The sequence below is a fragment of the Anticarsia gemmatalis genome, chromosome 5, assembly GCF_050436995.1.
Source record: "Anticarsia gemmatalis isolate Benzon Research Colony breed Stoneville strain chromosome 5, ilAntGemm2 primary, whole genome shotgun sequence".
Taxonomy (NCBI): Eukaryota; Metazoa; Arthropoda; class Insecta; order Lepidoptera; family Erebidae; genus Anticarsia; species Anticarsia gemmatalis.
This window is the reverse complement of record NC_134749.1, coordinates 4,221,292-4,239,484: the sequence shown is the minus strand read 5'-3', so window position 1 is coordinate 4,239,484 and position 18,193 is coordinate 4,221,292. Positions and strand designations below refer to the sequence as shown.

The 18,193-nt window shown below is 34.4% G+C and overlaps 1 protein-coding gene across 2 annotated transcripts in view; it reads right to left on the bottom strand.

Moving 5' to 3' along the window:
* The window catches only part of LOC142972845 (kelch-like ECH-associated protein 1B), a 39,081-nt gene extending 21,146 nt beyond the window's left edge, over positions 1 to 17,935 (bottom strand). The window contains exons 1-4 of one of the 2 annotated variants that reach the window (XM_076114193.1): positions 17,620 to 17,935; positions 10,416 to 10,573; positions 3,079 to 3,192; positions 56 to 220 (exon numbers count right to left, since the gene is read on the bottom strand). In XM_076114193.1, coding sequence (XP_075970308.1) covers positions 56 to 220; positions 3,079 to 3,192; positions 10,416 to 10,571 — 435 coding nt within the window. In that variant the 5' untranslated portion in view covers positions 10,572 to 10,573; positions 17,620 to 17,935. Of the gene's footprint in view, positions 1 to 55; positions 221 to 3,078; positions 3,193 to 10,415; positions 10,574 to 12,059; positions 12,416 to 17,619 lie in introns of those variants that run through there. The other variant, XM_076114192.1, reaches the window with a different exon arrangement.
* Positions 17,936 to 18,193: the final 258 nt, after the last annotated feature.

Sequence of the window (18,193 nt, the reverse complement as noted above, 5' to 3'; positions counted from 1 at the left end):
TATGTAATTTGGTGTGTCTATACTGTCTATGAATATCAACAGAATGTGTACTTACTTGGAACATGGTAGCGGCGGGCAGTAGCTGGCACACGGTGATCTCCGTGATGCGGATCTTGCCCGTGTAGAGGAAGTACACCAGCCACGCGATGGCTGACGGACACACACCTTGTAACCGCACTCGAGACATCTCACACTCCTTAAGGCCACTTGTGAACATTGCCTACAAACAAAAACATTTTTTAAATAAATATTATTATGTCTATCGGGTGTGTAAAGAATACAAGAACAAATTTCAAATAATGAATTCCAGTTTCTTTCGCTAGAAAGCAGAGCTAAACAAATCTCCAAATTTTTTACTAGGTACAAGGCGTTGTGGCGTTGCGTAGTCCAAAGACGTAGGCTGGGAGAGACCATATCATTAATTAGACTTGTATAGACTTTGTGTGTATGAAGATTAACGAAAATATATATTTTAATAGGTAGGTACCTACAAGCAATAAACCCTCGCGTCCCCTAACTAGAAACTAGACATGACTAACGGACCCTTAAAAACTTAGAAACGCATTTGGAATTCGACATTTTGTCAATTATGTTATGTCAGAAAGTGTTAAATGGAGTCCAACATTTTCAAAAGAAGGAAAGAGGAATATTTTCAATTATGAGCACACTACTTATAACGTGGTTAATAAAAAAGTAAATATAAGATAGAAAGGAAAAATCTACTGTTACTTGTGAGTTTCCCAGTTTCCAGTTCCACTTATCGTAGTAATATAAAATATATTACATAAATTATAATAGTTAATGGCAGCAGTATGACGATGGAAACCGCCGATTTATGGCTGTAAACAAATTTGCCTAACCTTTCAAGGTGACTCTAGTACCTACCTCACACAAAATAACATTTAAGATACAATTCAAAACGTATGTAGTTAGGGAGAACTCTCTACATTAGAGGCTGAAAACACATAGGAAGACGTTCCATCTAAGGATTCTAAGGCTTAATGATATAGTTCATTGCTCCCACAAATGACTAGTATCCACAATAGTTTATATTAATACGTGTTCGTAAGCATATTTGTCGGAATATATTATGATTTATAAATATTATGTTCTGTGTTACACAATATTAAATTATCACATAAATGAACGTGTCTGCCAAATGACAAGGCCGGGCCCCTTTGCATAGAAATTGATATAACGATCGAAATAGATTTTTTTTAGCTAAATTCTAAGGCTTACAGACTTTTGTTAAGAATTGTCGACTTATTGTCTAAACGTAGTTACGTAATCTTGTTTGCAACTGTATAAAAACTTCGATTGTAATACTTTTTACAACCTGTATATACAAGTATTTTTCACACTGTATACTCTTAGATAAAATATTACAAATCTTTATTACACTGACTTGACAAATATCATGTCATACCGTTAATTATATTATTTGTTAATAATAGTCACCAATTGAGCCATGACTTGCAGAATTTAATTATTCAAATAATACTTGTATTTATTATTCTGCATTTTACCTGTTAAACTAGAAAACGTCAGCATCATTCTATGTAAATTGGCGTTCTACTACAAAAAGTTCTCAAACAAAAGATAAAGTGATTGATAAGAAATGTTAACAAAATGGGTAATTTTTTACCGGCCTACATATTTATGAATGGTCTGTTATAATTATAGTCAAAAACGCATATAAATGTATTAATTATATCTAAATATATGAATGAAATGAGTAATCAGATCCTAAATGAAAGCGTCCCACGCATATAAATGTGTTGTTTAAAATAACCAATAATGCGTATTTAACATTCCATCTAAAATTGTACCCACTAGTTACATATTGTGTACGTACGTTTATTGACCATGATTTGCAAGTTTTTAATCAACGCGTTACAAGCGACTCGGAACTGTGACGTCACGTTATATTATGTATGTTAGCTATTGATATATCTGTGTATCGACAGCGAATGGTCGAAGCACGTGCAACTATCGTTAATATTTAAAAAATACGACATCTAATTACAACTATATTTTTATTATTATATGTAAAAAAACGTTGCCTAATGCCCGGTTTTTGAGGCACATTTCGCGGTAGTTTATCTATTAAAACTGTTTTTTTAGAGTTTAAACGCTATTGAATAGATAAACTACCGCTAAAAGTACCTCAGAAACCGGGGGTTACTAGTAAAATATTGAATCTTATCGAGGTAAGCCTTGACAATAGCCTGCGAACACCGGAACTGAACTTTAGGCGTTGCACCTTTAATAAATATTCATCGAGAGTTGGCTGAGACACGCCCTAACCGGCTAACAGAAGATCCTTGACCGTGTTGTTGTTTATACGCATAATACGCAATGTTCACAACACAACATAATCCAGTTAATATGTATACTATCTGATTTATATACATTAGCCCTTACATGCCCTTGGTTGAACTTTTGAATCAAAACAAACGTTGAAAGCAATGGGAAAGTGGTCACTTTGCCATATACTATAAAACGCTATTAAGTATAGTATACAAAAGACTTTTAGGACAATACTAAAGAGTCCGCAACGCATTATTGCGGATTTGATATGCTATTTATATCTGCGAATTAAACGAGTATATTGTAATAATATGTATATTGTAATAGTATCTCTACAACATGAATTATTCTAAAAGGAGGCTATTTATAACATTAACAATCTCTGCTAACAATGGAATTGTTAAATATGCTAATGATGCCTTTGAAAATGAGGACTTCTATACTATAAGACAACGTACTTTGAAAGATATGTAGGATGCTGAAGATGTTCTCCGAACGATTTCGACCATGGCGACCACTTTAACTCCTAAAACTAGCTGACGTTGATATTAAACCCTTAAAAGTAGTCTAGCCTTACAAAAGTATTTGTCCGTGATACTTACTTTAAAAATAAAATTTGTTTAATACATTTGTCAAGGGCATGCAAAGTCCCCAACCCGCACTTGGCCAGCGTGGTGGACTCAAGGCTCCTCCCTCATTACGGGAGGAGAACCTTGCCCAGCAGTGGGACATTAATGGGTTAAATTTAACGTTTAACGTTTAACTTACTTTAAAGTAGGGACTCCCAGCTGCTAACACAACTTTATGGACATGGAACAATTCGTTCCCGACTTCCAACACCACGTCTGTGAGCATGTGGTGCGACCGCATTGTGAACATCATCTGTAAAAACACACAACATTGACGTATCTTGTAACACCTGTACATTACAAACTATTTGTATAACCCGCTCCATTGTACCACAACTCGTACTGTTATATCTATAATTAGAGATTATTCAATTGCTTTAAAAGCCTACTATGTATAAGAAATTGTTTTTTGTTTAAGCTATAAATAAACAAATGAGAAGCGTTCGAGTTTAAAATAATATTAATCATGTCAAAGTAATTGTATGTTTTATTTTTAGACAAGTTAGTTAGTGATTTCCGTGTTGTTTTAACATTTTATGATAACCACTTTCTGGAGCTAAGATTATAGTTATAACTAGCTGACCCGCGCAACTTCGCTTGCGTCACCTAAGAGAATGGGTCAAAATTTTCCCCGTTTTTGTAACATTTTTCGTTGCTACTCCGCTCCTAATGACCGTAGCGTGATGTTATATAGCCTATAACCTTCCTCGATAAATGGGCTATCTAACACTGAAAGAATTTTTCAAATCGGACCAGTAGTTCCTGAGATTAGCGCGTTCAAACAAACAAACAAACAAACAAACTCTTCAGCTTTATTATTAGTATAGATATAGATCTGAACAAAATTATTTATAAAAAATGATTGCAGACAAGCCTTTCGAAATGTTGTAATACCTAGGTGGTGAAATCAGATGATTCAAATCGGATCATCCGATAGCCATGGCTCCACCGCATGGCATAGGTATACAGATAAATATTTGACACTTTACACAAATTAAATGAATCTATTTATCTATCCTGTTATCGAAATCAATGTGTTGTCTCATGTTACGTATTCATGTTATCAGGGAATAACGTCAATTGTCAGAAGTCGATAAAATTATTGTACCCGTAATGGCTGTAATCCGCTAAAGTCCAACTCATTCAACATAAGATAAGTAAGTTCTAAGTAGAAACGTTGCCAATGTTATGATAGATACCCAGATGGAAAATAACACTAGAATAACCACGTTTAATAAACAAAAGCTAGGTTTGGCAACCTTACTCTAAAAGAGAGTATTGTACTCTAAATAATGTAGGCGTACTCCTAATCTATAACTCTAATAGAGTTGTCTACTTTATAACATCGATATCTACAAGATTTTCTATCTTATACGTCCGTACTCTATATTTACTTCCTTTAAAATCAGATAATATAGTCTATTTCGTCTAATACAAGTTAATAACCCTAAGGCCCAGTTTCACCGCTTTTGAATAGATATAAAGCAGCTTAACATATTTTTACAAATGTTTTTATACACTTGCTGTCTACAATTCCGCCAGCAGATGGGTTGCCTCACACATATTCATAGACTGTGAAACTGGCCCTAAGACAAATACAGACAATCGTTACTTGTTCGATAAAATACTTAAATATATCGCTGAAATTACTTTAATGTTGACTTTAGTCACAAAAATAAACTTAACCTACATCATATACATATTATAATACCTAACGCGGTAGTTTTCCTTCATTGGTTTACTTTCTTTGTTACAATGTCATTACTCATTAGTTCAGTCTAAATGGTTTTGCCAGTTCCGCTCCATTAACGCGTTATAATATAAATAACTTGGACTTCATATCTTTCGAAGTTAATTGGGTTTCTCTGTTACATTATCAGGAACAGTTCGGGATTTGAACCTTTTAACGGAATAGAATGTCTTTCGTAAAGAACTAGAAGACAACTTCAATCAGCCTAGCCTTGCCTTTCTTCAAACTATGTCGGAGTCGGCTTCCAGTCTCACCGGATGCAGCTGAGTACCAGTGTATGGAACAACTACCTATCGGACCTCCAAGACTGGTTGTCAGATTTTCAAGATGATTCATGATCTTTAAAAACTTGCCCTCCGAAACACGGAGGAACTCGATATGTATAAGGAGGCCACAAATCTACAGAACAAGCTCGGCAGCTGTTACTGGTGTTACTTAGTCACGGGCTCGAACTTGAAGATATTTCAGATCTAGATTCGATTAGATTCAGCCTTACATTTCTATCTTCAAAATACCATGATGACAATATTTTGTTCAAATTAACAAACTTACTATAATACCATAGACAAACCTTTGCACGATGATGGTCATCGCTCTCATACAACGAAAACAAACTACTAATATAATTAAGCTCATTAGTCGCTATCCGTCATAGTTTACGTTGAAGTCTAAAGATCAGTTTTCTCGTCATAATTCTTCATACGATAGAAATACATACTATGATGACGAAGGTATCTTATACTTAGGGTTGCCATCTCTAAAATTTGGAAACCGGACAAGACGCGCGAAAAACCGCGCCGGGGGGAGTGGGGGAACGGTGAATATGCTTGGTTGGTCGGTTGATCGTGGTGTGCGTGGTGTCTCGCAAGCGGCCCAATTTTTTTTTATTTTTTCCTTTTTTAAAACCCGGTCTACAAATGAAATCTTCCCCGGACGCTCCCCAGATGCCCTCTAAACTAGGACAAATCCGGGGAAACCCGGACGGATGGCAACCCTACTTATACTTATCATGAAAGTCACACATGACTGGCATCATTTTCGCTTGTAACTGTGTTCGCGAGTTTGGTACATGCTAAATGAATGTTCTGCGAATTACAATAATTGTATGGTGGGAAATCCGCCTTGAAATGGTAATAGAATCAGAACACTGCGGTAAACAGTGTTAACTTTAAATTGTCATCGTTTACAGGGGCAATCTTGATACAACTGAGTTGTTAAATTAATATTGTCCATCAATTTAGTATAGCTTGCACGCTTTATCCCGGTTGTAACTAATAGCTCTGTCGTTTTCCAAAGTAGCTGAGAAAACCGTCACTCATATTCTGTATAAGTACTAAATTTTATATGCCTTAACCCGCTACAAACATTGCATATAGGACTCTCTACGAAGTTGTTGAACTACAGTATTCAATAGCATATACACATATTAAAATAAAATATCTTAAATTGGGAGTGCCTCCTATTTGGACTATAAATCTAACATTGAGCTCTTGCAACGAACGCGTGTCATTGTAATAATAATACTTATCTGATAAAAATGTGCTTGGTCATAGCGTCGAGTTAAATTAAAATACGATAAGTAGGTACGTACGCAATAATATGTTTGTTTATCACATACACGTAGGTATTTCATCCCACATCATTATACATTCAGAGCACGTTCACTCCTCAGTTTTGCTCCAATCACAATATTTACAATCGTTACACGGGACTACCCAATATCAACACTATCATATAATAGATAGTCACAAAACGAAATAATATATGTATATTTCAAACAAGAGCAGTTATTTTTTGTGCTGTTTTGATAACAATAACAGATATCGCGCGATGGTTAAGCGCACTTCAAATTTTGTGAGCGGAGTTCAGACAAGTTTATTTTGAGTCACAATGACTGAGCAACTTTTGTCGTAACAATGCTTATATTGCAAACTTAGAGTTCACTTCCTTCTACGAAGTGTTGGCTAACTAAATATTGGAATATCCTACGATTGTTATATCTGGTCGCCTGTAAGTACATTGACTGCTCTACATAGAGAAAGAAAACTAGATTAAGAGCTGTATAAAATCTTAAACTTGACTAAAGTTTGAGTGAAATATGTCACAGGCCAACAGCCTCAACAGCAAACTCAAATACTAAAGATGGTATTGGTGTATTTTATAAAGCCACACCTGCGAATACAAATTGATAATCTAGAATATTCACGCTTCCGGCTTAAAATGAACCATGTCGTCGGTATTTAATAAGTGTGTGTTAGGAGAAAATTAAAGTAGATTACAGACACTAAAGAGAAAAAACAAAACAGAGAAGGTAAACAAAATATTGGTAAATCTGTTGTTACCTATTCAAGGCTAGTTGACAGATAGACAGCGGATTATTTCACGTAGTACAAATTGAAGGCAGCACTTTCTAAATTCTGATAAAATCTGTTACATGCCCAGCTGGAAGAGCTTACCTAGCCACAGTTTCTACTAAACATAATTCGAATAATGTTCTTCAACGAAGACCTTGGCTACCGCTAATGAACGTGAAATTCGTATGCCCTTCCTTTGCACGGCGCGGCGTTCGTGTTTAAAGGCGCGTTCTCGTCTTTACGTAACACACTCATACATGACCTAGTAATAAAATTACGTCAATAATGCATTATTATCGAGTTAATACCGTATCCACGAAACAATTTGAACAAAGTCTGAACTGTCACCATGACGCGGCTTAACTGCAAGTGTTTCAGAGCTCACTATGACAACGTATTCTGGGAAACCTTGAAAACACCTTTCGTTTGTAAAAGAGAATCATCTGAGACTGTATCTTAAATCTATATGGGAGACATTTTAGGCATTTTAATAAATAGACTAGGTTGCGTTCTAGCTTTCACAGTTACAGTTTAAAAACGAATCTGAAAAAAGTAGTCGAAATAAACAGCTAAGTGCTATTTCACCGTCAAAAAAACTGATTATAGAGTAGACATATCCACTTGTCGAATATAATACTAAATAACGCCCCTCAAAGTAATCCAGGTCATTCCAATAACATTCTGAACAGATCTGCTTTGAAAGTCAATTGAGGTTTACTTAGGTGTAGTGATGAATGATGGCGACCTACAGAAGGGTAGGGTGACCTGCAGCAAGCTGCAGTATTGTAATTATAAAGAGTGAAGGGAGGAAGTGAAGTCTTCCTCACTCAAGGGGCCTCCTAAAAACAAATACTGGTGACAGTGGTAGTGCCTTTGAAAGCAATGCCATAAAAACGCCTATACTTATATTTTTTTACCTTTACCGTCCCTCTGCTGGGCAAAGGTTTTCAGATTAATCAGAATTGCATACTTTAGTAAAACTGGTTCGAAAAAGTACGTCCAGATCCCTTTTTTTTACAAAATAAAACGTGTTTTTTTCGCATCGTTTTCGAAATCACTATCAACAGTATTTTTTTTTCGGAAACGTTTCCTCTACCCCCTGTATCCCTGTGTAATATGTAATAGCGATTTCTTACATTATTTTAATACTCGTGATTGATAAAACGGTGCAAATATCCTTTCAATTGACCAAAAACGTGTGACCAATTACGTGCAAGTTTTCAACCATTCGATATTTCGCAAACTCACTATTACATACAAATTCTTCGGGTATTCACAATAAATGGAGATAAAACCACTAAAACGCAATTTGTGTTATGTTTTTCAAGTGAATTGGCAGTTGTTGTAATTGATCGATGGCATATCGATACTAATGAAATGCATTTATTTATTGATGTATCCTTAACCCAACAACGGGACAGCTCAGATTAAAAAAAAATGTATGTAGCATTAACATTACAACTACTTTTTTAAGTCAAGAATAAATCCAGTAAGACAATAGCCACCTTTACACATATACTCTATCGCACATGAAACAACAATCGCCCGTATAAGGGGTGAACAAGGGGAAAGGAAAGACCACGTGCCGCGCTCATTAGTCAAGCCCGCGAAGAAAATCGCGAGCGAAGAGCGCGCAGGCTTTTCCGCGTGTAATCCTGTACGCTCCTAAGAACGCGCGATAGAGCGCTGGCTAATTAATTGTTCTCAGGTCAAGAATTTGGTAAACTAAACTGAACCCTTGAGAACTAAACAATGTTCAAATTAGGTATATACAATAGTCCATTCATTCTCTTCCTAGTACAATTGTTTAGACAATGTTACCTGTTTAACAATATACATAAAAAAACAACACACATTCACCTTGTGAAAGAAGCCTTAGTTTTTCAAAACCAGCTAGTCATCTTCTCAACAAAAACAATAACATCGACGTATATCGTTAATTAGTTTATCATGAAGGCGGCGAAACGATTAAATGGTATTTATAAAAAAGAACAAGTGCGAATGCACGCAAAGCCTACGTACATTTTACTTCGCTACAATACAAACAGCGTAAAAAGTACTGTAATTCTGGAGCTATTATCCCAAAAATTTTGGAATTGCGCAAAGCTTTAGATACCGTTTACCTCTAAGTAAGGGGTGACCAGCCCAACATTAGATCCCCGATTAGAATTATCGCTATGTACAACGGGTTAAGAAGCCTAATATAGTCCTTTTAAACTACATACAGGATATCCCTAAAGAAAGAGTATGCTCTATCTTCAAGAATTTCTGCAGGAGAAAATTGCAGTGTAAAAAACAAGATGACAAATATTATTATATTTGATAAATCCACTTCTAAAATGAATGCACAGCAACATTTAAAATTAAAAATGTGATGCAATACTAATGCTGTTGGCCGCTAATTGCCGTACAATGAGTAGTTCAATAACACTGATAAATAATTGCTGTTAAATAAAATGCTCAAGATTTTGTGTTTATATGAGTCATGCTATGTAAACAAAATCACGTGCGACACCCCCAGCTTTGTAACACGTTGCTGCTACATAGCCGACCATAAGACATCTGGTTTTATATTACCGTAAAAATGCTTAAAGGATGTAAAATAAATAAATAACAAGTACGAGTTGGACTTACGCATGAAGGGTTTCGTACCATTATTTTTTAAAATCGTTAAATTTATTAAGTTTTTAAATATTTGTGGTTATAGAGAACACATTAAAATTTCAACTGTCTAACTATCTATCACGCTTTATGAGATACAACCCGGTAATAGACAAACTCTAAAAAATGGCAGAAAAGTATAATATTGTGTGGGTATGAGTTTCATGAATGTGCTATCGTTTAAATAGAGATTCCTAAATATGCCTCATTGAAAAATACAGTTATAAATGGAAATATAATGACGAACTAATGACATAATTACGACCGTTACGACCTACATACAGTCATACAAGTTATATCGATCAGGTACAAACACTGACTTAATTTTTTAAAATACGTAAATTATCTTAAAGGCGATATTGATAAAAAGGTATTCTTTTATATACGAAAGGACAGCCTTTGAAAATAACTATAGTTATATTTATAATTCCTACGAGTAAACCAGTCGGAACATACTTTCCTGAAAATCTGGTTTACCGTACCTGTCACTAAAGAGCTCATACTGTTAGTACTTAGACTACAATTAGTAAACAATAAACATTTTTTACAAGTCAGAAAGTAATTATACCTAGATTTTAAAGTAGCTGATAGCGGGAATTATAAATGACTCATATTTATTTTAATATTTTTTTTTCAATGTGCTAGCCTGATTACACTGCCGAAAACGATAAATATAAGGTTGAAGATGACTAAGAGAAAGAGATCACAAACCTTCATAAAATCGCTGATATAGTTGCCCATACAGAAGGTCATGTCGCCGATGTCATTGGAGCCGGTCCCGACCTCGCCCTCCAACGACACGTCGCAGCTGATGGGCGGCATGTTGTCCAGCATGTTGCCGCGCGACATATCCTCGTCAGTGTCCATACCTGTGTGACAATAACAATGGCTGTTTACAAGTGCGTCACAAGATAACAAAGCTGTTCTCTCGCACATGCATAAACACGGTGACTTCTGTCACTCAACACATTTAACAGATCGTTGCTATCACACAACACTTTTAGAGATTGGCTTCAATTCTTGATTAGTGCCACAATCTAGTAAGTGAAAGTAAAAATCGTTTAGTTAAATAAGTATTCATACTATTATGAATATGAAAGCAAATAGACTCTAGGCCATACAAAAATATACCAGCTTTATAATATAAGGATGCATAACTTCGCAAGAAATTGTGGGAACAACTTTATACTCTGGTGATGTCGCGATCAGTGGCTAAGAAAGTTATAAGTTAGTTTTAAACTGTCATTTAGAAATGGTACTTTACCATAGGATTATATTATTAAAGATTTTCGTATAATAGATAATATAAACTATCGAGTGGATGAGTAAAAGTATTGACGCGTTAAACAAACAAACATCCTGTTTTGCAGCGAGTCGCCGATTAAAATGACACAGCAGCACTTTATCATGTTATTTTCCGCAGTGAAAAGCCTTCCATTAGCGACTACAGCTTTTGAAGTAATTTGACCATACTCATGATATTAAGCAAGTTTTGCCTTCGCAAACATCGCTATACGAATGATAATTCAAATACATTAAAAACCAGTTGTTCGTTTGATCGTCAGCATGACTCTGAAACTGAATACGTTAAGGTCCTAAATCTTCTGAAAGTCATGATTTCGTTGTTTTAATGATGAATCTTTAGAATGACGCTTTAGATATTTGCACGTAGGTAGGATAGTCTCATCGCTTTATCGTTCCAACCAAGTTGGACGGTTTTATCTTTCGAACGACCTGATTCTATACTAGCGGCATCTACTGGAACTAATATGGCTGGTGTAATGGCCGGACACTAAAGAATAATAGTAGATTTTTATGAAATGTGTCAATAACACCTTACTAAGCACAATTTACGAAAGTTTGCATGTCACTGTTATGCAGCATCTTATGCCATTATCACGAGAATATTATCCAGCTTTACATGTACCTATATTTTATCGCAATTTGGTTTTATGAAATTAATTACTTTAATATTTTGTTTAAATATATTTCTGTACTTTATATTATTATATTAATAACTAAATAATTAACGATATGTTGATTTATTGATCTAATTTCTTTTAATTTAGACATTTTTATTGTTAGGCGACCACACCCGAGAGTCGAGACTCTTTGTTAATGCATTGTTTTTATCCAAGAAGATTTCGATAATTTTGTTTATTTAATACCTAATAACTTTAATTAAATTAAGTATAAGAGAGAATAGTATATGTAGTAGAGTATAAGAATCTTATAAGAGCCCAAGATGGCCTGAGAATAAAAAGCCATCTTGTTTTTTGTTCTATCCATATAAAAAGTATCCATATCTATATAAAGTTTATATATATCGATGATAAAAAATAAATTAAATATTACCTAAATCAAGGGGGCAGTACGACAGGTCACTGGAGGCAGTAACTAGTTTCATTTTCACTTAAACTTAGAGAGATCAACAAATATCACTTCAAAAAGCTTTATCACAACAAAGCCTTTGTACACCAATTCACACGTCACATAAAACTCTTCACTATCACAAAATTATCACGAAAATAAAAAAAAATGTTTTATAATAAGTAGCGAAGAGGTTCAAATAAAACATTCGCTTTCACGTAACAGTCAGTAAATACTAAATATTGAGGAGCATCAGCACAGTGAAGTGTGGCTACATACGCACTTCTATCATGGCGACTGAATACTGCTGAAGTGTTTAGCAACAGAAGGAACGCGTGAGCGCAGTGACACGGCGGGACTATGACGACAACATAAGCAGACGGTCGTCTCGGGCCGTCGACGCCGCGTCCAACCTTCCGAATCATAATGACTCAGCATTCTACCTATCACATTTGAATAATGTCAAATATTAAACTCAGTTTCAGTTCGCATAGTAATTCGCCAGAGCCGGTACCATCTCCGTATACCAGGCCCCCAGTAAGGATCTTGACAAAATCGCTTAAGTGTTTCTAAGTTAAAGTTTTGGTGGTCGTCGCAAACTCTAGCCATAGTAACGCCGGCATAGTTCTTACTACGTACTAAGTATTTAATTTTAGTAGAATTTTTGACACGCATCTAGTAGATACCATGTTCCAAAGTTCCGAGATAAAACTAGACCGGTATCCTTTATTAATGGTGTAAATACTTTGATTATTTTGCAATAACAAACGAAACAATAATATTATCAAATGCGGTAATTTGGTAGTGCACATCAAGTGTAATTGAACCCATGCAAAATGCGAAAAGTATATTTATAATAACTTAGGTTATAACAAACTTGATAGTGAACTATAGTTGCGATAAACAGTGGCCATTACAGCGTAATAATTTGAAATTGCTGCTAGTGCTAGAAGAATACTACACAATGGATAAAGTGATTTAAATAAGTGGAAAGCAGCAAGTGCAGGGATGCAACTGGTTCGTGTCATCAACAACAGCCTGTTTGATTCTCATTAGGTAGATGTAGTTCAGATTATATAACATTGTGTGTTGCCAAACTTTCTCACGTGTTCCCATTTCCGCCTGTTGCATGCAACAGGTCTTTATTATGCCACTTGCTGCCTTTTCACTTTTCATGTGTTATTTAGAGTAATTGTTACGTTACATACACCAAAAATCATTAACTTCGTAGTGAATGAGGTTAGTAGCATTCGCCGGGTCAATCAAAAGATGGCGCAGTCAGTTAATGGAATTCAATCATCTGTACGTTTACAAGCAAATTAAAGTAAACTTTTGGTCCCTTTTGGTTGGAAAATTAGGCACCACTCTGTCAATTCTAAAATGATGTTGCATGTGTGACTGATTTTAGGTCATCGCCATTTAAATCAGCATTGTTAATTTTTGCCACTCACAGTCGTCAATGACAACAACAATAGGCGAAACCAAGTACGTAAAGCAAAGAGCCACATTCTCTCAAATACTATACTTTGCCATTCTGGAGATTGTTCGAGCAATATTCAAAGAAAAATAATACGTGTGAACAAACTGAACAAACATTCTTACGTATTGTACAAGGTTATAAAATTTGCAACATTTGTGAAAATATAAGTAAGTCTTTAATCGGTCAATTTACCCATATTTTAAAGTAATTAAAGTGTATTAAAACACGTGAGGCCTTTGATTTTGGGAACTTCTATAATATCACTGCCGGTCTTAGCTTAGCCAATCCGAGACACGTAGCTGTAACTGCCAGTTTAAGGACTTATGGAGAGGCTAACTGTCAGATAAAGCTCACTGATATTTATTTAAAGGATGTGAGATGACCGAAAACGACTGATCCCCGGTTTCTGAGGTACATTTAGCGGCAGTTTATCTGTTCAATAGCGTTAAAACTCATACAAAAAAAACGCAATTGAATAGATAAACTACAGCTAAATGTACTCAGAAACCGGGGGTTAATAACTTTGTAAACTGAAAATGAATACGTGAAATTATATCACCTTAACTTGTTAATCATATTGCGCGCACTGACGTAAGTGATTTGGCATATTTTAATTTTCGTATAGAGTTCATGTAGAGAGGGAGTGCAAAAAACACATTTAAGAAAAACTAATCACAGTTGAAGTTTGAGCATTGGACGACCACCAATTAAAACGTTTACACGAAGAATTGTGGACGAAAAGTAGTAGCACTTTCAGTGATTTTATTAGTTGACATTTGTTTGATAAAGACTTAATTGTCATCAGATAAAGATCGCGATTATTTGTGATATTTCGTCAGACAAAATGAAGTGCAATGCTAAACGACTCTCAAACAGAAAGTTAACAGATCTAAACGTTACGATGCGCAGAATTAATAATATTTCTTTGTATTCAAGGCTCAAGAATGTAAGCATTGGAATTCAATTGTCTTCGTACGATAATATTTGCTAATTCGCTAAGGGTAAACGCGGTGATTGTATGATATAAGTCAAAAGTTATAAATAGCTCTAACAGTTAAAAGAAAACGTGACGTCTAAAGATAATGAGTTACCTGCGTGAATTTTACTTATTAGCGGCATCAAGGAAATAATAATTTGCATATTTTTCGCGGCTTATTTGTCAGTGACGATTTCTTACGAATTTCTTTCTTATTTATTAGGAAATATTGCGCGCTGGTTGCCAATTAACTGACTTTTTAAAGTGATTGGATATTTGTTTGTTGATTTTCTCTATCCAAAAATTATAAAACTATACAACTTCAATTATATCCCGGAAATCACGAATTTTCAAGCTAAGAGTGCTGCTACAGATGTTTGTAATTGTTGACAGTATGTAAATATTGCATGACACTTTTCTCAAAGATCAATGTGCCCGTGTTCATGAATTGCGGTCTCTTAAGCCTTTAGTCGATGTAGAGTAGATACGGCGGTGAAGCTAAGGACTTTCAGTAACGTCCTTGACAGTTCATAGTTATCGATTTCCCGGAAAATGAACACAGTAAAGTAACATCAAGTCCAATATTCATCAAATAAAGTTGATAGTTGATTGCGTTTGGACATCGTTAACGCGTTAAATTGTTAGTTAGTTTAGATAGAAATTAAATGTTGGAATTTGGATTGTATCCATAACTTATTATCTTTAGATAAGGACCGGCCTGTCCGTTGATTGTCTGTATGATGACCTGTATAGTCTCGCGAATCATTTATTTCATAACAATGACTGACTGATATGCCTATTGTAGCATGTAAACGTGACTTAAACTTAACGAATTTGCCCCATCGGTGATCAGGGTGGATGCAATACGATCGAAACGTCGAGTAAACAAATATAAGAGTAAATTTTTAATCGCGTTTTGACCCGTTTTTTTATAATACTATGGTTTAAACTCACGACCTTAAATCGAAAATATTCTGCGTTGATTTCTCCTGATCTCAAGAAGATTCTACAGTTCCTACCTGTAGAATCCCAAATGTCAAGTAAGGCAGAAGAGACGGGGTTGCATGTAAAGTACTAAGATTTGACAAATGGTTCCCAAGAAGGTTGAATACAATACATTGTTGTGGTCACGATTAGTGGAGCGCCGGACTAAACAACAGTTGTCCTTTTGGCGGTTTAAGTTAAAGTTAAAGAGGAAGCTTTTCAGTTGGCGCCCGTCCATTTTGATGCTAGAGTTTCTATATCGATGATGTTCGGTCATCCAATAGTATTATATTGTGCTTCGATGTTTACGTCCGAATTAGGTCAATTCGTTTTTTTTACGTGCAATCGCGAGAAGTCTAAGCAATGCCAGGAATCACGCACATATGGCGAGAAAATATAAAAATATACACTTTAAGCGTGCGCAAAACAAATTAAGTTAACGCGCGTAACTACTTTTGATGATATAGGTATGACACCAAAAACAAAATTAATCGGACAATTTAATGCCATGATCGCAAAAGAACGAAAATGGTGAAATTAAGATGTCACTCAGGGTGTTGTCAGAAAACCGTAATTGAAATTTTTAGTTCCAAAAATTTTGTAAGTAACAGGGTGTTTAAACATTGTAGGTACCTATACATACATTTGGCTGTGATTTTCATAATCTCCTTTTTGGGATTGGTTTTAGTCTAAACATTGCCCAAAACCAGCAAAAAACTATGCTTTGTTTTATTGTTTTGTTTATATCAAGCATTACTCATTAACTCACAATGGCATAGTTTAATTTATAGCTTCAATTAAAAAAGATAATAATAATGATAATTTATGTCATCACAATGACTTGGCAGATTCTCTGAAACAGCAGTTTCTTTATTCTGAAAAGCCTTAAAATAACAAGGGCTTACCAGCTGAGAATAATATTATCTATAACTTTTACACACATAATGAAAAATATTTCACAGTCCATCCTAAGTTTACTTTTTTTTTACTATTACAAATATAATAATGTTGAATATAAAACTTTGTCATACTTACTGAAAAATATAAATATAAAATTGGTATAGCAGCCACATGTCCCACTCACAAAGTCTACAAGATCAGTGACTAAACAAATCATTGTATTTCACATGATATTATCTAAGAATTCACATAAAAATCATTTATCTAACTGATAACAAACTTACAGTAATGGATGGATTGCAGTAAAATAAAACTGTAATAATGAAATGGGGTACTCTCAGGATAAGATATTAAATAGAAGGTCATTTGTAAAGTTTTGCTCATAATGTGTTTATCACCTTTTATCATGTAACAGCTGTGCGAGTGCAAACTTTTAGGCAAAGGTTAAAAGTCCAAGAGGCTGTAAAAATGTGTACAGTCATGATCTGATACCTCCTTCGTATCTTTTTTTTTGTTATGTCAGATCTGATATTAATTATGTAGGTATAGTTTTGTAAATTATAACATTAACAATTTATCAACTTTGTTTATTCTTATCAATATAGTTTTCTATATCCTATGTACCAAGGTCATAAATTCAATATTGAACAAATAAGTTAAGGTATTAGGAACACATCTTTTTAACCACTTTTTAACCATATTTTTTTAAATTGATGTAAGTTTTTCAAAGTTATTTTCTAGAAAGCTGTGATATAAAATACATCAAACTTGAAATAATAACAAAAATATTTGTTAATACACATTTTACAGATGTCAAATTAGTAATTTGATTTAGCAAATGTTTCCATTCAATATTTTTCCAAGTAGCATTAAAACTGGGATAGTCTTGGTATGCATAATTCTAATTAAAGTAAATAAATCCTAATTGCAATAAACAGTTAAGGATATTTAGCATCATAACAGACATACATAGATTGAACAAACTCCCATTTGTGTTGCAACTAACTATGAACTTTTTATTACTTATTATTGTCTAACAAAAGCAGTTATGTATGTGAACCTACAATAAAAGGTACTTGAAGGGACAGAATAAATAATCGAGAGGAGTATGTACAAGTCTAAATAGCGAGTTAATTAATTATACGACTAGTAGTCGTCGTAAACTTCGAAACTGGTTTGAATTGTAAGATTAAAGCTACGCTTACCTGTGTTATTTTTCTGTGTTATATCTAGAGTAAATAATCTTAAAACTCCCAAAAGAAAGTTTTTATATGCAGGATTGTAGGATATATCCCAAAAAAGTTCAATTCATACTATAGTTTAAAACTTTATTTTATTTACCACAGCACTTACTAATAATAACACACATTCACTTAATCACAATACCCACTTTTGGAATGTTATTGCTGTTTTTAGATATGTTTTTAGAATTTCTTTAGAATTTATTATCAATATTGCTCAAATATTGTCTCATCAAATCAGTCCGTTTCCTTTTTTTTCATGACTGACAATTACTGACAAACAGTGTCAAATTAGAATTGGAGATGTACAATACAACTAGCGACGTACCAACGAAAAAGTAACTAATAATTCGAATACAATCGAGTGAGTATTTAAGTTTAACCCTAGGAGCCAATTTTAAAATAATTATAGCTTAAAAAATAACTTATTTCAATCTAATACATCCTAGTTAAATCTGAAGATATTTTTATGGATCGCGTGAAAGGTATATACAAGCAAAATAACAAAACAACTAATGTATTTTATATTAATGTGGCC